General features: G+C 37.3%; 3 protein-coding genes across 5 annotated transcripts; 2 read left to right on the top strand and 1 right to left on the bottom strand.

Moving 5' to 3' along the window:
* Nucleotides 1-1,860: 1,860 nt before the first annotated feature.
* LOC105267702 (uncharacterized) lies at nt 1,861-14,830 on the bottom strand. 3 transcript variants are annotated; one of them, XM_011306746.1, is made up of 10 exons: nt 14,671-14,830; nt 14,017-14,392; nt 13,858-13,955; nt 8,609-8,925; nt 7,975-8,229; nt 7,726-7,858; nt 7,273-7,439; nt 6,887-7,156; nt 2,584-2,727; nt 1,861-2,296 (listed from the first exon to the last, which is right to left on the bottom strand). In XM_011306746.1, the coding sequence occupies exons 1-10, from the start codon at nt 14,705-14,707 to the stop codon at nt 2,027-2,029; spliced, it is 2,067 nt and encodes a 688-aa protein (XP_011305048.1). In that variant the 5' UTR covers nt 14,708-14,830; the 3' UTR covers nt 1,861-2,026. The 3 variants fall into 3 exon arrangements, with proteins under 3 accessions (XP_011305048.1, XP_011305050.1, XP_011305049.1); XM_011306748.1 differs by lacking the exons at nt 13,858-13,955; nt 14,017-14,392; nt 14,671-14,830 and adding exons at nt 9,789-9,989; nt 10,082-10,459; XM_011306747.1 differs by lacking the exons at nt 13,858-13,955; nt 14,017-14,392; nt 14,671-14,830 and adding an exon at nt 9,789-10,104.
* Nucleotides 14,831-15,062: 232 nt separating this feature from the next.
* LOC105267701 (dnaJ homolog subfamily B member 13-like) lies at nt 15,063-16,927 on the top strand. Its single transcript, XM_011306744.1, has 6 exons — nt 15,063-15,215; nt 15,629-15,850; nt 15,931-16,075; nt 16,228-16,405; nt 16,482-16,653; nt 16,723-16,927. The coding sequence occupies exons 1-6, from the start codon at nt 15,118-15,120 to the stop codon at nt 16,904-16,906; spliced, it is 999 nt and encodes a 332-aa protein (XP_011305046.1). The 5' UTR covers nt 15,063-15,117; the 3' UTR covers nt 16,907-16,927.
* Nucleotides 16,928-17,399: 472 nt separating this feature from the next.
* Nucleotides 17,400-19,445, top strand: LOC105267707 (dnaJ homolog subfamily C member 1). Its single transcript, XM_011306754.1, has 3 exons — nt 17,400-17,800; nt 17,919-18,020; nt 18,082-19,445. The coding sequence occupies exons 1-3, from the start codon at nt 17,654-17,656 to the stop codon at nt 19,135-19,137; spliced, it is 1,305 nt and encodes a 434-aa protein (XP_011305056.1). The 5' UTR covers nt 17,400-17,653; the 3' UTR covers nt 19,138-19,445.
* Nucleotides 19,446-19,463: the final 18 nt, after the last annotated feature.

Below are 19,463 nucleotides of genomic sequence, written 5' to 3' on the forward strand. Positions count from 1 at the left end.
GCTTGTTGGTGTCTTCTGGCAGTGGGCACGCCTTCGTCACCAACCACTGGCCAATCTTTGAGTCATGGGAGACTTGGCTTTTTAATCTGCAATGTGAATGTTATGTCGGTCAACGAGTCAATGGTACATACGCCCATTACAGGGTTTGGGGTATTAGTTTCGGCTGATAATTCGGAGGTTTTCCTGGGGATGGAATCGGCTCGGCATTTTTCCTATGATTTTTTTTTGATCGAGATCGTTGTGACGGGCTTCTTCATTTTTTTTTCTTTTTTTTTCATTTTCTAGTTGTCGTTTTTTCGGGGTCTAGTGCTCTGTTCGGGCTTTCGAGATAGCGCCGTAATCAATTCGTTGATGGTTTGTAAATATTTTTCGGAGGAAAAGGTTTTGGAATGTTCATTAAGAAATCCACTTGGTTTCAAATTTTATGGCCCATAAAAATCCGTTTCGAGATGTTTCTTTAAAATTTTTTGGGGGTGTTTGGAGATATGCGGGTCATCCTGGTTTTTGGAGGAATCGATTTTTTGTAATGCACTTCTGAGGCTTGTGGTGGATTGTCGCATGTAAGTACTAGTTTTTTGATAATTTTCTTTCAATAGATTTTTTCGTTCGTTTTTTGTAGATCGGGGAGGGCTTGAAGAACTTGAAGAATTTTTTTTCAGTGATTATTCCAGTGATCGGTTGAGGGAATCGAGTGAAACCTTTCGTATCTTTCGAAAAAATTTTACTGCAAAATCATTTGTAATATGAATTTTCGTTTTTTCGATCGACGAGTTCGAGTTGGACGACCTGAGCATTCGTAGAAATCGTCAAGCAAGCAAAATAAAATTCCGTCGGAAATAAGAAAAATCAACACATGAAAATAAGAAAAAAGATGTTTGACCACGTCGGTTGTTTGCGAACGTTCTAAATTTCAACTCGATCCGTTTACTCAAGAAGTTTAACAAAAATTTCGAAATGTAGCCATTGAATCTCGAATTCCATTAAAATCTCCTGATAAATTCCCTTAAAAAAAAAATACTTCAAAATGTTTACAGCAAAAATAACAATATCATTAAAAACATTTCGATTTCCCCTAGATCCATTTCCCCATAACACCCTATAAAAATTCTGTAAAAAACGCCGATAAATTCGCGAGATCCAACAGGAAATAATTATCTAATAATAATAAATTTTAATTCGACTAGAAAAATATTTCAATAGAATTTTTTATTCCTGCGATGATTTCTAATGGTCTACCCTTTTTTTGTTATTCCGTTAATTTTTATAGTAACAATTAATTGTGCGGTGAATTATTTTAATGGAAAGATCGAGTGGCGGTCGAAAAACTGAGAATACAAAAAAAGCGTTTGATTTTTTACCGGAGTAAATGTGTACAACAAAGAATATCCGTCGGGTGCAATAGACGTGCAATAAAAATTCTTGGGTTAATCAATGTTTGATGTTACGACGGAGTAGAAATTTTACAACGACCTGACCGACGCCTGGCGGTCTGCCCTGGGCTCCTGGATAATGTCCAAATATGATGGGTGGTCAGCTTCACATTTCTATTATATTTGAGGGACGCCGACGATTCGAATACATCTTGAGCATTAACCATAGTCTCAGGTACCTCCAGTCATTAGTTTAAAGAAACTTTAAACTATTCACCTCTCGTGATTCAAGAGAAGAAAAATAAATCGTCCACAACACCTTGTGACAATTAATTCATTAAAATAAAACATTATAACAGAATAATTAAAGCTTGTCAATCAGACGAAACAATTATAACACTGAAACACTGCATTGGAATCGATAACAATATCAATTAAATATTTTTGTCAAAAAATTAATTATTCTTTCAATTTTTTCTCACCGGAAAAATTATTCTTCATTATTCTCACAGTCATATCTTCGAGTAATTAAAAATGGGAAAATTGTTTTCTTTTTTCATTTGAGTAAGGGATGAATCCTTCAAGTCTTGGGGGTTTATTATTTTGTTAATCGATGGAATGGGCTTCCCCTTTCGTTTTGTTTATCGAAATCTTCATTAATCATCGTCTACATTAATTAACTGATCGTCATCTTCCGTTTCCGGGCGTTCACCAGATTCACTTGCTCTGGTTCTCGTTTGAATCTCTGATTGAACTTGTCGCTCCTTAAAGTGCACTCGTTCGGGAATATTGAAACGGGGATAGCCCTCGTGAAATAGAAAATCGGGCCTCTCCATCATCGGGGCATGATCCTGGGGCATCAACCTAGTGGGGAACATCCAATCGCGATTTATGCGAGGGGGTAATTCCATGTACGTGGGACATTTCTGGAAATTGGCAAGATCATTAGTTCTGAAATGATTTATCTGGCTCTTTATTATTATTCTGCAATTGATTAATTACGCAATTATTCCGGTTATTGTAATCCTGATGACTTGTAAATAAATAATAAAAATTTGATAAACGAAAAAATGGCAGAAGTAAAGGGGCGGATTAAAAAAAAATTAATGGGGAGTCTGAGGGAGAGTTTTACTGAGTAAATAAATGATCAATAACTATTGTTATCGATAGTAATTGTGTGGTGGCTATAAAAAAATAAATGTTTGGTGATTACCGAAGGATTTGTTATGTTAGCCATTGGAAATCCAAGGATGGGTCCGATCCAGTAGCAATCGTTAGGCGCCGGAGTTTCTTCCGCCGACGGCTTTTTATGAGGGTAAGGGATCATGGATGGGAAGAAATAACCTTCAGGGATTAGCTGAGGGAAAAAAAGATAACAATTATTATGCATTGATATTATATAAACGTTTATTCTGTCTTGTTAATGTTCGTCACAATTTCTCTAAATTTGGGACGAAACGGAAATATCTGATAAAATGCCTCTCACTTCGCACTTTGGCTCAATTTGAAATTCCCTCGAATTTCCACGTCTTCACAAATACCAATCTCATCGTTTAATCGTAATAATTAATTAGTAATCATATCAACTGGAAGCAATGATTTTTTTTTCTTTACATAATCCAAATTTTTCTCCTCGAAAAATGCATTTTTATATTGATGCTAAATTTTGAAGACATTAGTTTCACTTTATGGCACCAAATTTTTAAAATTCGATTGTGCTCATCGATATTGTTAGATAAAATTTTAAATAAACCTCGATTTTCAGTTTCACGACGTTTTCTTTTTAATTCATTATCATCTATGGAAGATCATTGATAATCTCGTGATTCATCATTACTTTCGTTTTGTCTACGCGAATTCTATCACCAAAACTGGGAATTAACAAATAGTAAATTAAAAAATGAGAAATTGTAGGATCTAACAGCACCTGCTTGCAATAATTCTAAGTGTACAGTTCACATTTTTTTTTTTTTGATATTTATGGGACACATCATCGTCGTTCCTTCACTAGTTCTCACAGTCTTGAAAAAAAATGACTTTTCGTGATTTTCATGATTTTTCTTTCATTTTTATTCACAATCTTCATAATTCGTTAATTTTCATTTTGAAAATTCGCACTTTGCGTCGGGCTACGCTCTGAATATATTCAAGTCTCGAACAATTGTTGTTATTATCTCAAAACATCACGTTTTGCATTGTACTTTTGGCTGTTCAGTTATGCGTCTGATGATATGGGAGGATAGATTATTTTTTGCTTCAATGAGAATTATTTCGGGCCATTCAGAAAATTTTCATCTAGTCATCTCCAGTGAAGTCTCTCGCCAAATCTCTTTACAAACAGAATTACCTATTTTCACAAGCAAACCTAATCAATTGGAATCAACTTGTACTTTTTACCATAAGATATTTCGAAACTGCATGGTTATCACACGAGACTACAATATTTTTAATTGTTTAAAGTTTTTCTCTACTTTTTTATGTTAACAGCTGTCATTTTCGGGGACTTCTTGATGTAGGACGAAATAATTGAGTAATTGAGATGATACGAGTTCAGGAAAAAATAACAGGCGAAAGATAATATTAAATATTTCATTTTTTATCAACAAATCTATCTTCAATTCTGGGTCAGGGTGATAAAATAGATTAAACCGGTTTATGCCCGAATAAGTTGAAAGAAAAATCTGACGTTCCTTCCAAAAATTGAATTTAGCTCTCAGAATACCAGAATTCTCAATTCAAGACTTAATTAAATTATTACAAATTAAAGGATTATAATATATATTAAGGAACAATTGTAGCGAGTAAAAGTTCAAGAGTAATTGACAATTATATACCAAATATGATAATTCATTATGTTTTTTTCTGGTTCTTGTAATATTTTGATAAGTAATGGATTATAATATCCTAATTACTCAATTAACTGCCACGCCCATCAGATTAGATTTATCCCTCGACATTAATGTTAATAGCTCTTTAAAGATCTTCAAAATGTGATACCGATGATTTCGAAATATCCGAGACTGAAAAAAAAAAACGATAATGGCAATGAAATAGAATCAAGTACGTGCCCTCATGCTAGTTCTGGATTTAAAAAATCTTTTATCTAATGCGATAGACGGAAATGAAAGGTTTGGTCCCATAATAGGTAAAGGATGGGTTTTAACGTAATTATCTCGATTAATTAATAATATATCTCCCCGATAATTTCACGCGAACGATATTTTCCTACATAAAATGTAAGTAAATCTCGAAATCCTCACTCCCACTATTAGCACTCTATGTATGTAACATTTACGATTTTTTTCATTCTAAGTTTCTTTTTTGCTAAATATTTTTGTATAGATATATTCATCATATATATCATTTTAAAGTATACTTATATCTATAATTGTATCACATATTTAATTCTTTTGATAATAAATATTAATAACTTATTAACAATAATAAATTGTTAACATATACATATATGTCGAATGCATCATTCTGTTTATTTATTAATTGTTTTATCATCTTTTGATTATCTTAATGAACGAGACACGTATCATTTTTCATTTTAATATTTCTCATTTTTTGGTTTTGGTTCGGGGATTCCCTGTGTCAAGCTCTCCAGGAAAATTTTGCTATGAATTTAATTAATTTGGTCTCGAATTCATTCAATCGTAGTAGATATGATAATTGAGATATAATTGGCGTAATTTCTCGGAATTTCGTAGTGAAACGGTGAAAATTTATTTACAAATTATCTTGTTAATATTTCCGAAATTATTCGACTCGGGGAGAGACACCGGAAGTGCGTCTGCAGATCCTGTCGTTTTCTGCAAAATGCGCTTTTTTGCAATAATTTATTCCGGGTAATATCAACAAAATAATTAGTTTATTCGTTGTGGATTTTTGTTTTTTCTCAACTTCATAGGAATTTCGTGGTCTAATTGTTTTCGGAGTTAGATATTAATTTCCACTTGACAGAGAAACGCTCTTTGATTAAATAATTATTCAGATATCGATCTATCGAACCTATTTCTCAATATATTTTCAACTGCCTGCCAGAAAAAAACTCTCGAAATTACCAGAGTTTTCAATTTAGACTTTATACATATTAAATTTGGGTTTTACTCAGAATTCTCTATTATCTAAACATAAATATTTGGGACATGGAAATGTACCTACACTTTCCGCGTAAATTGTTTACTAATTTTTTTTTTTACCCCCCGTTTTTTATTCAATCGAAAATATTTTAAAATAATCGAACAGACGATACATATTCCCTCTAATTTGATTCAAGTGAAGTTTCAATATCTATTCACTTTTCATTCTTAATTATCGTTAATTACTTAATATATCCAGTCCATCGAAAGGCACAATTTTGATAACCAATTACAACAAATTCGAAATTTTTGTTTTACTCCATTTTTTTCTTTCATACGCGGACGAAAAGAGAACAGTGGTGGCATTTCCTTAATAAATCCTTCTTTTATCCACATATATATACTTTATCAACGAAACATATATCTATATGTATTATATATATCACCTATTAATTGGAACTGCTTTTTCAATTTCTGTTGAATTTTTCTTTATACATGGAAAATATTATTGGATTATGAGAATGCGGGGTGAGATTTTCCAGTCACTGATCCATGAAATGAGAATTTTCATATCCCTCGGTTATTCTGTTGTTGAATATTGCCCGCTCACTTGAGAAATATTGCAAAAAAAAAAAGTCAAAGAGACGCAAATTACGAAATTTATTTGATTATCATTTACTGGAAGATTTGTTTGCGGAAGAATTCGTTGGTAATTCTGAATTCCAAAATATATCAACAAATTTTGGATTCCCCTGGTTATTTTTCAAAGCATAATATTCTCGCATGCGTTGCAATTAAATTTTAAAAGATTTTTTAAACAAAAAAACCGTTTTTCAGCAGGAATATGAAAATTCTGAAGATTGTACCCTCGATATCTCACGCTTTCCACGAGAACATTAAGATTTCCCTGAAGCTTTCCGATTTCCCAGCGATTAAAAACAACTTCCAAAATCAATAAAAAAATCTCGAATATTCTCGATTCCAAAAATATTCCCGCAGTCAATCGATAAAAAGAGGCATCTCAACGCAGTCCCGGAGTTTTCCATAAATATCCTCGAAACAAACAAGAATATCGAAATATCGCTGATAACCTGTTTTGTGAATCTCAGCGATCCCTTCCGAAAAGGTTTCAGGAAAAAATTTCGCTGTCCCCATAGGTTCCCCAGAAATTTACGAAAACGCAAGTGACTTCAAGCACTTGTCCCCCGATTAAAATCCCAAGGAATTGAATTAAATCTCCCCGCTAATAGCACTGACATAGGGACTGTGCCACCGAGGTGTAGAATTCCTGACACCATCAAAGTGGAGAGTCAAGCCGAGGCCATTGAAATCACAAGGAGAATGAAGAAGACTGCTGGGTGTTTCGCTGTTGCCACACGATGAACCAGAAGATCTATGACTACTTGAATTTCTATCAATACTCCTACTTACACTTCCATTCTCACTGACCATATTGGCAAAGAATTCGGATCTGGAGAATCTCCCGATTTCCGTGGATCCAAAAGCCTGATGAAAACCAGGTAGAGGCTGTACCGATGGCATCTCCGGCTTCTCACCTTCGTCATCATCATAATCATTAGACTCCGTCTTCGGTTCGTTCTGCACCTCCTCGACCTGCGCCTCTCCCTGCATCACTGAATGGTTGACTGGAGCCTCTGGATTTCCACCCTGCCACCTCGAGGTGTCGTCAATGCATTTTTCCTGTACGAATATTAATATCGCATGAATATTCATGAGGATAAATATTTTTCCAGCTGAATTACTCCTGGAGTATTGATCTTTAACGATCGCTTTGAATTGATTGAGAGGGAAATTACCCGATAAGTCGATTGGGGGTAGTTCGGTGGCATTCTTGGCGGCAAATCCATTTTATTGGTGACGTAGGGCAGAGGAAGTTCATCGGGAAAACAGTGTCGTTCCTGGTCTTGGACCTGTACCATGTGCCTTGGGCTACGGATCAGAGGATTCTGCGCAGCCATTGGGGCTGAAAAAAAATCAATCGACGATATGAATTCCAAAGTCCTCTTTCAACTTAAATATCATATATTTAATTATTAACCCATCACAACTACCATATCAACCTAATTCAACAATTAAAATTAATTTTACAATTAATATAGCTAAAAGGGGGGAACAAGACGCATAAACAAAATAGATCAATCGATTTTTCATCGATTCTCAAGATTTATTCAATTCTTTTATTTTTTATTACGAAGGAAATAGAGGAATTTGAATTGTCAGAGTCTTGGAGGAAAATAAATGTAACTCACACATTGGCACTCCGCAAAATTGATTCCATGGCCCCTGTACATGAGAATTAACAGTGTTGACATTTTGCATGGCATGACGAGTGGATATTTTCGTCATTGGTCCACTGCGCGAGTGGTAGGTTGTCGGAGCGCTCTAGATACAAAATAAAATGACAATGGAGAAAAGGCAAAATGATAATGTAAAAATAGGAATCAGTGGTGTGCGAAGACAGAGTGAAACCGTGTCAATGCGATCGATTGTAAACTCACCTGGTAAGGATGCCACTTCTGGCCGTCCGTAAATTCCCCAATGCCGCAGTAATCGTTGCTCTCGAGGCCAGTTCCATTGGTACGTGTTTCACTGCCAACCGGGGAAATTCTTGATGGCTGGGTGGACACGTGAAGAGAAAAATCACCTGGATAACAAGTCGATGGGGGAAAAGCCCCTGCACACTCCGACAGGGACGACTGCTTTCTCAAAATCTCTTTTGTCTTGTCGAAGGTCCGCTGGTGGGCCTGCATCATCTGTAATCGATAATCTAAAATTATATGGACGCTAAATACTCGATTGCTTCAGATATTCCTTGAACCGGTCGATAAATTGCGGAAGCGGAAAGCGCAATTTTTTTTTCAAAATTTATTCCTCAGCAAAACTCAATATTAGATTATTACCAAAAGATTTTTAGAAAAATTCAAATTTCTTAGAATTTCTTGAAGTTTTTAAATTTTATGAAATGTTTATAACATTTTCATGATTCTTCTCTGAACTATTCAATTTTATAATTTTTTCCAAAATTGAGTTCCCAATTAATTTTTGAGGTAAAAACGAGGAAATCTGATTTTTTGAAATTAATTTCCGGATGGTGAAAAATTAGAGGAAGTGATTTTGATTGAAGGAACTCACTCTGTAAGGGATCATCTGTTTAACATGATCAGCAGGTGTTGAATGACTGATGGGAAACCATTGATTGATCCTTCCAGAATTGTACGAGGAATTTCCAGGCAATGATGAGCCACTCTGGGCGGTTGGTGGTGTTGATGAACACGTCATTGATAGATTAACAAAATTCGTTGAGACTGGTGTAGAATTGCTGCCGGTGTTGCTTGTTGAATTGTCGGGGGTTGAAATTGGCGCTGATAAAACCGACTGCCTCGATAATTCGCGGTTCTGCTCGCGCATTGCCTTCCGCAATCGGGCTTCCTTCGGATTGTATACGTAATCTGAACAAACATGCAAAATCATTGCGTTAATCATCCAATTGACCCAAAGACAATTAATTAGTCTCCAATCGATCGCATGCAGAGAAATGAAAAAAACCGATTGACCAAAAAAATCCCGAATTCACACGAAGAGAGAAATTAAATAAAAATCACCAAAAAAAAAACCCACTGCAGAATCCAATAATTATCAATCATCATTATAATTCGGGAAAATTGAGGAAAATTTCAATCCTGGAAAAATTCCGTGACGAACGTCAGAATAATTATTCCCGGCTGATGACGTACAATTGTTTATTAATGTTTAATTGCCCTGAAAAAAATTGTATGATCAAAGAAAATTAATTTTGTTAAACATTTTAAAATGGTTAACAATATGTGTGGAACAATTTGAATTGTTTTGGGTTTCGATGACCTCCAAATTGAACGGGAAAGAGAAAAAAAATCTGAAAAACATTGCGAGGTCTCATAAAACCTGAAAAAAAAAATACTTTGACCCGGAGGCATATTGATTTTGGCTTTGGACGAGCACTAACTCGTTCATCGTAGGCAAAGTGCCAGACGTGAACATCATTCTCGCCCTGAGCTGTTGTAACATTTGCCGGACTTCTTGCGGCACAAAATAATCCAAAAAAAAAAAAATAGATAATAAATAAAACAAGCGATTGAATCAACTGCTGAAAAAAAATCAATCCCCAAAAAATAGAGATCCACCAAAGCATCAGTTCCATTAAAAATTCTCAAAAAAAAAAAATATACACCGGGTATAAATAAATTAAAAACAAATAATCAAGTATGAATGATTAATACGAATGTTCCACCAGTGTATTAGCCATGAAATTCACTGAAATAGAAAATAGAATAACCTGTCGGATAAGCAGCATGTAGCCTTGCATATCGCGCATTAACTTCGATCGTATCGGCAATTGGAGCCGCACCATATCCAGCATAACCATTCATGTTGTCATAACAAAAGTGTTGCTGATAGAAATGCCCATGTCCGGGATAAGGTTGCACATAGTTGCAGTAATCCATCTCTCAAAAATAAAAAATCCCCAAAATATAAACTAAAAATCAACAAATAAAACTAATTTACTCTCGTTACCCCACGAATCAACCATATCAATGAATCACATTAACCGGAAGTGTCAGTTTTCACCTAGTTTTAATCAATGGAAGAAATACGAGGTAATTGGCCGCATGAGTGAATTTATATTCAATGTTTTGGTTCGTATATCACGGCTGACTAAGTCGTATGATATTGCAATTAGAGTTGGGTATGGGGGTCAGGATTTTTGATGGTGGAGAAGACATTGGAATTCCTCATTAGTTCACGGAATATCTCTTTTTAAGCTAGCTGCTTTTTAATTGAAATATTTAACAATCCTTTTGCATCGACGCGTGACCCCAAGTCACGTCTCGACGTGGAATCGATCCTCTACACCTCCTTCCACCACCTCCTTTGCGACTGGATGCTGCGGGCGACGAGGTCAACATACGTCCAATGGATTTTTCATCCACGTTAACCCCGTTATTGTAACCAGGGTAAATATCTATACGTGGATTTATCATTTCATCGCACTGTTCCACTGATTATCGTCACTATTTCCTGTGTTTTCATTAACCCCAGAACCATAAACACTGGCACACGTGGAGTTCAATCCCCCCTCTAGGATAACGTCCAGAGTTTATTCCTTTATCACTGTCTCTTTTCTCGATTCTCCGGGTGAATTATTCCGGGCTCAGATTAATTCGCCGATTAGTTCTGATTGTTTCAGTTATTCCTATATTTTTTGGTTTTTTTTTCTATTTTTAGGGGATTAATGTTGATTTATGGAGAATGTTATTTGAGTTTATCTCGGGCCAGTCACGGGCTGTGGTTGGTGTTGGTTTACCGATAAGATGAGGTCAGTAACACCCGGCGAATTCTCGATACTTTGTTGAGAAGTTCGAAAGAATCCAACACCTCATCGTCGTACCTCGATTGCTCAGACGACGATGAGGCGAGGGTTGAGCTCGGGCTAGTGGTGACTTTTCCTGGCATTTCGCTGGCTTCTGACCCCCCAACTTTCAACTCAGGACGAAAAGCCCGCGCACCACTATCATCGGGGGTTTTCTCTATCTCTGTTGTTAAGGAGGATGGGCTGTTTATGGACGCGATGTGCAGAGAGGGACTGTCGATGGAATACTCACAGCGTGACAACCATTACCGCTTTGAGCAGCGCGCGCTCCCCTGTACTTGTCGAGTTTATGCGCTCAACCATCGACGCGACAGTACATTCAGACCAGAACAGACGTGAAAACCTTTTTCACATTTTCACTGTACCTTTTTCCCCGCTTATCCCACCGTTATCATACACCCATTTCTACTTTTCACTTGTGCACCCATTTTTGTTTTGGTCATCAATTTTTTTGGAGAATTCTTCGAAAAATCACTGCTGTTGTATCTCTGGGGACAGTATTAATTGAGTTATTAGTAGTTTGACGTTTACCTTTTTTGAAGCATTCAAATTCAGTTTTTGGACGGGAAATTTTTTGATGTCGGGAAAATCCCCGGGAAATTCAGACGGAGAAATCAATGAAGTCCGGAAAAAAACCGGAAAATTTCCATTTCTTTGAAACTAATATTATTCTTGAATTGAAAATTCGATAAACAAAAATTAAATTAATTTTTTTGACGGGAAAATTTCGACGTGAGAAAAATCCCCGGAAAATTCCAGACGGAAAAATTAATGCACCAGCGAATAACTTTGCAGAGAGAAAATAACCTCCGAAAAAATATTTTTATTTTCCCCCAATTCATAATTTGCGAGAATGAAAGATAACGTGGCTGATTTTTTTTGGAGACCTCTTCGGGTGATATCACCCTGGCCCCAGGTTAGTTAAGGGACACGATAAACGAGCAGTAGGGGGTGAATTAGAGGGAAAGTAGAAGGAGTAGGAGTAGAGGCAGAGGGGTAGAGGGTGAAAATCAGTAGAAAGTGCGGGGGAGGGTAAATTTTAAGAGGAGGAGAAGAGGGTGAATGGAGGCCGACGAGGAAGAGGTGCCGGTGGAGAAGAGGATGAGGTGAAGGAGGTGAAGGAGGTGGTGTAGCAGGAGGAGGTGAAGGAGGTGGTGTAGCAGGAGGAGGAGGAGGAGGAAGAGAAGGAAGAGGAGGAAGAGGAGGAAGAGAAGGAAGAGAAGGAAGAGGAGGAAGAGGAGGAGGAAGTGAGATGAGATAGTGCAAGAGGGAAATGGTCGCGCGCACTTTATGGTCCGCGAGCGTCGACCATTGAGCGCGTTCTATTCTGTTGTCGGCATGACCGTATAGTCGCGGCGCAATCAATACCCTGATACCCCTCCTCCTCCCACCCCCACCCACCAACCTCCCCTCCCGACACTGCCCCTGGCAACCTCCGGTTCAGAATATTTGCCTCATCCATCCCCCTCAACCCCTTGGAACTTTACACCGGCGGACCAGGTCTCATCGCTCCTTCTCTCTTTTGACCCATCGCTGTTCTTCGACGATCCACTCCACGTCCCTCTCACCAGCGGAATTTTTATCTCTCTTTTTCGTCGGTCTCGATGTGCATAACCGTCACTGTGACGCGCTACCCACCCTCACCCCATTCGATCTCCGGCTATTCTTGTACGGACAACTTCGTACGTGAAATATACCGCACGCATTTCCGCGTGGAAATTTTATCGGGGGACGTCTGACTATTGGGGGTTTATTCTCCTGATTTTTTGGGGGGTAGACCGTTTTATGACTTGATTTTTGGGGGTTATTTGGATTTATAACAAATACGAGAGATATTTTTTCTATATTTTTTTGTTAATCGCGGGAATCAATTATTTTTCATTATTTCTAATACGTGACGGTTTTAGTTATTCCTTTTATTAGAGCAGAACAATTGGAGTAATTGGAGGACAAGGGAGCGATTTAATAATTTAATTTGAAAATTGTTATATTGACATGATAATTTATAGAGAATTTTCGTCAATGGTTATCAGGGGATTTATCTCTGGATTGAGTTGATTCGTTCGGTGGACACAAAATTTCTGAAGATGCGAATACGAAACGGCCATGACATTGGGAAATATCACGACTAAATTGGCGATTGGTCAAACGATTAAACCTGATCGATCCGTTAGTACACAAAGCCCCAGTACGTGGTATGTTCGATGGAATGTTTTGAAAAGATTTCGGTTCGACGCGTCCGTGATAACGCAAACACTTTGGAAGACAACGGCTCTCGTTTCCCTTGATCGCCGAACCGTGAGTGGTTTTTATCAATTTTTAGGACACAGTTGACAAATTGATGCAGCAGACAGGTTCCGTAATCCCTGGATTGGAGTTTTTGGTTGCAAAAAGTGGGACATGGGGGAAGGATTGAACGATGGGGCGTTATATTCGAGGGTTTTTTTTTCGAATGTTTCCCCGGTTGAAGGACTATTGATTTTCCCTTTTTCCCGCGCGGTGATAACACATTTGGAAGGCGTCAAGCCAGATATTCCGTTCAACGATTCAACTGGATGAGTGACAAAATAAATAAAATAACATTTTCCAGCTCGATTTTTATCTCTTCATTTTCTCACCCTGTGGTACCTCGAAATTGACGTGAGAAAAACGCGCAAAAATCCCCACCATTTTCTAATATCGAAAAGACAAATATTAAAAACGAAAAAAAAAATAATATTTCGAAACCTTTTTTAGTTTCAAGTCTAGTTTAGTGTCAAGTCTTCAAAGAATATCTCGGAATATCTCGGAATATCACAGTAATTTACAATAATTATTAATCTCCTATAATATTTATAATAATTATATTAATTGTAAATTGAGCGCGAGCTCAATGAGCGCGATATTCTTTGAGATTTCTTTGAAGGAAAACTCCTGACGTCTTTGTCCGGGACAAATAAATAAGATAATCAATTTTTGTTGGAGAAATTCTCACCAGGATATTTCCGTTTGTGTTCAGCATCGACTTCCCGAGCAAGTGCAAAATACTTCTCCTTCTCCGATTTATTGAGTCCCTTCCAGAGTGTCCCCAATCTGTTGGTAAAAATGACAGGATAAATTGACAATCCTCGACATTTTATTTCTGAGGACTAGCCTAACGCTGATGTCCTTGTTAGACTCCCTAGGATTATCAGCAGCGAGTTTTTTCCTCCAGTGATTAGCGAAGAGCATGAAAGCATTCGCTGGTCTTGGTATTTTAGCTTTTCCACTCGTTGATTTCCCGCCACGTTTCGATGCGCCTGCGTTGTCCCCGGAATCCTGTTGATACTGCTGATGAGCATGGAGATCATCCCCGGGAATTTCGCGTCTGCGCGAACCACTCGGTTCAATCCGAATTTGTTTCTTTGAATCCCGACGGTGTGGGTGGGTGTTTTCATCTGGAGGAGTGATCAGCTGTTTTGGACTCGAGGGAGGAACAATCTCCGATGATGATGACCTCGAAACCTCTTTCGACTTTATCCCATTCTGACCTTAAAAATAATTCAAAGAAACTAAATATCCCAGATCAATGACTGGAAATAAAAAATCCTTTTGGTTGAGAAAAATAAATTGACCTAATTAACAAAATGAGAACCACCCCCTCAAGGGGATGACATCGCGGTCTCTAGGATCATGAGATTCACGAAGGGGATGAATTTTTCTTGAAAAAAATCCACAACTCTTCATGAAATCTACAAATCACTGAATTCGTTCCCTGCTCTTTATTATTATTAAATATATTAATAATCGATAAGTAATCATTGAATACCTTTCTCTGAAAAAACGATGAACTGATAATTACTCATTGTTTCCAAAAATCCTCAGACAGCCATAACTTCTCCCTTGAATTGTGAACACAACGGAAATAAATGGACCAGGATGTCCCGCAATTATTACCGGAAACAAAATATCAATCGAAATTGTTGAGACTATCGTACAGTTGTTGGAATTAAAAAAAGAAAAGGTGAATTCTCTCTTGACCCGTCAGATTGTTTCGTTGTCAAGTGCGAGTCCTCTCTGTTTAACGTCGAACGTATCTTTTGTTTTTTTTTATTTCCCCCAGGCATGTGTCATAGAAATAAAAGAAAGATACCCCTTGGATGTGGCAAATACTTCCTGCACATCCGATTGTTCAACAAAGGACAGCCGATTGTCGTTGGCTGCTGCATTCAGTCGCTATTTATCAACCTTTCAGATATTCCAAAAAGACTAAATCATGTGCTCTCCATTCTGCTGCCCACCAAAATGCCACATCGATTACTACGGAGTATTGAGATTAACCAGAGATTGTACAGATCTCGAAATTAAAAAAGCGTATTGAACATTTTTTTATTATTCACCCACTTTTAGTTGATTAAAACATTTAATTGACATTTCGCCACTCCTATCAGTCCTGGGGAATAATTTAATCCAGTGGATTAAATTCATATATTACAGCCACTACCATTTATCCAGCGAATTTAAATGCAATGGATTATTAGTTAATTATCCTTCGTTCTAGTTTTTTATTGCAAAATCGATAGATTGAGGATTAAATTACAATTTCATTTGAGGAGAGAATGTCGCATCCCAGTGCTCTTAAAAAATTATTCAATCTCAATTACAGATTATTAATTATATAAATTATGAAAAGGATGAATGATTATAGTTTGTGTATCAATAATTTATGAATAGATAAAATAATAATTAGATAAAATTGGAGATTCGGAATTGAGTCGGCCCTTCAGTTTCAGGAGACTAGCGATTGATTATCATCCTGTGGGAGGGAAGAATGGAGACTTCCTGGATGTTTTTACTCTAGTTGCTGAGGCGTATGAGGTGCTATCGGATCCTTTGAAGCGATCGATCTACGATCAATACGGTGAGATCGGTTTGAAAATCGGTATGCCATCACCACATGGACAAATTCCCCCTTATGTATTCCATGGAAACCCAATGCAAACTTACAAGTACTTTTTTTATTCCCACATCATTTTATTTCGTTAATTATTATAATATAATAAATAAATATTTTTTATTTGAACATAAGCGAGTTCTTTGGATCCGAGAGTCCGTATGCCGATTTACTGGACTTCCTGGAGGATAAGCAGCTGCTGGAGAGGATTACTAAAGGTCAGGGAATCAACAGGAAGGATGATGATTTCGAGATATCGTTGCAATTGCAATTAATCGAGGTGAACATCAATTATTTAGGGAATTTTTTAAAAATCAACTGTAATACTCAAATTTTTATGGTTAATTCCAATATAAATTTTGGTTTTCAAAAAATTTTCGATTGCATTTATATTTCGTTTAACTGGTACCACTTGTTAATTTTTTTACGCAGATATTTCGTGGAGCGCTGAAAAAACTGAAATTCGAGAGATTGGTTTTCGCGGACGCCGAGAAAACTTTCACAAAAATAGAAGAAAAAATCTTCACAATAAAAATAGAGCCGGGATTGAAAACAGGAACAAAAATAGTTTTCCCGGAGGAAGGAAATCAAAATCCAACTACAATTCCAGGTAAATTCAATTTTCCCTCGATCTCATTCCGTTTTTTTTTCTTCCCTCAATTATCTCTGAAATTTATTTCTTCCAGCGGATATTGTCTTCATTACGGCAGATACCCCCCACGAAACCTTCCAACGAGAAAACGACAATCTCCTGATGACCACGAGCGTCACCCTCAACGAAGCCCTGACTGGTACCGTAATTAAAATCGATACCCTGGACGCCAGGACTCTGCGCATCCCAATAACGTCAATCATCACGTAAATTTAATAATAAAAAGAAAAAATTAATTTTCACATCAGAGATTGATAAATTGAATTCCCAAGCAGACCGAACTATCGAAAAGTCGTGGCGGGGGAGGGACTACCACTAATGCACGAGCCAACTCGTCGTGGGGATCTTGTAATAAGTTTTCTAATTGAGTTTCCCATGTATCTACCAGTGACGAGTAAGAATTACGTCAGAGAAGCTCTAGACGAGACGAAACTCACAATTCTACCCGATTGTAACTGAAATCATTCAATAATAATTATACACTGAACAACAATTATTTTTATCAATTATCCATTCTCTAAGACAATCCCTTCGCCCTCTTCTTCCGCTAAAATCCTTAATTATCCGTAATTATTGAAAATTAAACAATCAATTGAATTTATTTCTAAAAAAAAACCCAGAATTCCGGAAAAAAAATTGTTGTAATTGAAATCTAATTAACATCGTCGAAATAATTGGAGTGGAGGATTGCAGATTTTAGATGTAGATAATTAATGATACAGGTAATAGTTTTTTTAATTAAAAACATTTTGAGTCTAGATAAAATGAAAGATGGTGAGATTTTTCCGCGATTTTTCGTCTTCGAATTTGTCGTGACTTTAGGGAATTTCGAAAAACGGCGGTCAAATGAGCGTTGTTCAGTCGGTACAGGTGTTTATCTTCTCCTGTGATAAATTACCATCGTCTTTGGAATGAGTATTTACTCTGACCGAGATTATAGGGACTCTAGCTCTTGAATTTTGTCCTCTCCAGCTGAATTTTCGGGCGATGTGGCACTACATGACATCGGAATTCACGTTTATAACCTCTCCACATCATCAAAACTTCTCACTGAATAGCTTCAGTCAACCACTCCACAACTGCTCATTCCCTCTGTGATAAAAATAAAACTCAGATAATTATAAAAAAATATAAAAAGTGTCACGCCAGAGTGGACGAGCAAAACTGTCAAAATCCTGGAGATATGTGTGTGATCAATACAACAAGATGAATTTATTATTAAACATATTTGGTGCTTTCTATTTTTTGAGCATATGCAATTTATCGTCTGCATGGGACAACGAGGAATTGGAGGTCTTCGATGTCGTCGAGGAAGTTAATCAAAATTTTTATCAACTCCTTGGAGTGCCGCAGGTATAAAAAATCATGTACTGAGAGATCTGTGATAAGATGATAACAGAAAATACAGAAGACATTCCCTTGAAATTAAGATTAATAATTTTCCGAGTTAATTAATTCCCTTCAATTTCAGGATGCAAATGGCCCGACAATCAGGAAAGCATTCCGTCAATTATCTTTACAACTTCATCCTGATAAGAACGATGCAGCAGATGCAGATGTTAAGTTTAGAAACGTAAGTATAGAATTTTTTCAAGAAACTTTACCCAAAAAATAACTGAATCACTTATTGACAGCTGGTGTCGGTCTACGAAGTTCTGAAGGATCCAAACCGTAGAAAACACTATGATAATGTGCTCATCAATGGTCTCCCCAACTGGAGATCTGCGGTATATTATTACCGCCATGTAAGGAAGATGGGACTCCTGGAGATGAGTGTAATCCTCTTCAGTATCATCACAATCGGTCAATATCTCGTGGCATGGGCTGCCTATTTCGAGAAACGCTACACATACGAGCAGGTATTAGGTAGTAAACTCCAAAAGCTCCAGAAGAAGAACAAAAAGGGGAAAATGGAGGTTCCAGATTTGGCAGATATTCTGCAGAAGATCCCAACACCCAGCGTTTACAATACCCTGCCCTTTCAACTGCCCTGTTGGACATTTTACTCGATAGTTGGAATTCCCTCGACGATACGAGCCATTAGGGATTTGATTGAGGAGAGAAAACGCAGAAAAAAGGAGGAGGAAGAGGCGGCTCTAGCTGAGGAGGAGGAATCCGACCCTGAGCCGATCCTAAGAGGTCCACGAAGACGGAGACAAGGTTTCACACCTCAAGAACACAGTGGAAACTCAACAGAAACAGTAAAAAGGGAATTCACACGTCCAAATCACGTCCACGAGAAACCTAAAATTGTGGGGGGCCTCTGGACTGATGATGATTTACTGGAGTTGATAAGACTTGTTAAGAAATTTCCTGGAGGGACTCCAGATCGATGGGAGAAAATCGCTGATGCAATGAGTAGAACGGTTTATGAAGTGACACACATGGCGAAGAAGGTGAAGGACGAGGGGTTTAAACCTAGTCAGACTGCTGATGAGCCTCCGGTCGATCTGCAACCAAAGAAAGTGAAAACAAGGGCGGAAAATGTTGAGGGGACTGACTGGAGTCAGGAGCAGCAGAAGGCACTGGAGTCTGCTTTACTGAAACATCCGAAAGGGTCTGCTGGGGATAGGTGGGAGAAAATTGCTGCCTGCGTCGATGGCAAGACGAAGGAGGAATGTCAACTGAGATATCGACAGTTAGTCGAGCTGGTGAAAAAGAAGTCACAGCCCCAAGAGCAGGTACAATGAATCTCCAAATATCTCCATATGTAAAAAAGATAACAGATTCTCGTCACCAGCTTCCCCTTGAATCTACCAACGCTCCTAGGACCAAAAATCCCTCTAATGACTTAATATCTAATTGGAGGCTCATTCAATGAAAAAGTACGAACGCATCAACAAATCTTCCTTGAAAAAATTCGACACTCTTGACATGTAAATAAAAAAAAAAACGAGAATGTTCATTATCAGAAACAAAACAGAGATGAAAATTTTACTGTAATTTTGTTATGAATGATTATCTTGAATGTATTTATTTAATAAATTTATTGATCAAACTTGAAATTCGTCAGTGA

This window comes from Fopius arisanus, unplaced genomic scaffold (genome assembly GCF_000806365.1).
Source record: "Fopius arisanus strain USDA-PBARC FA_bdor unplaced genomic scaffold, ASM80636v1 scaffold00049, whole genome shotgun sequence".
Lineage (NCBI taxonomy): Eukaryota > Metazoa > Arthropoda > Insecta > Hymenoptera > Braconidae > Fopius > Fopius arisanus.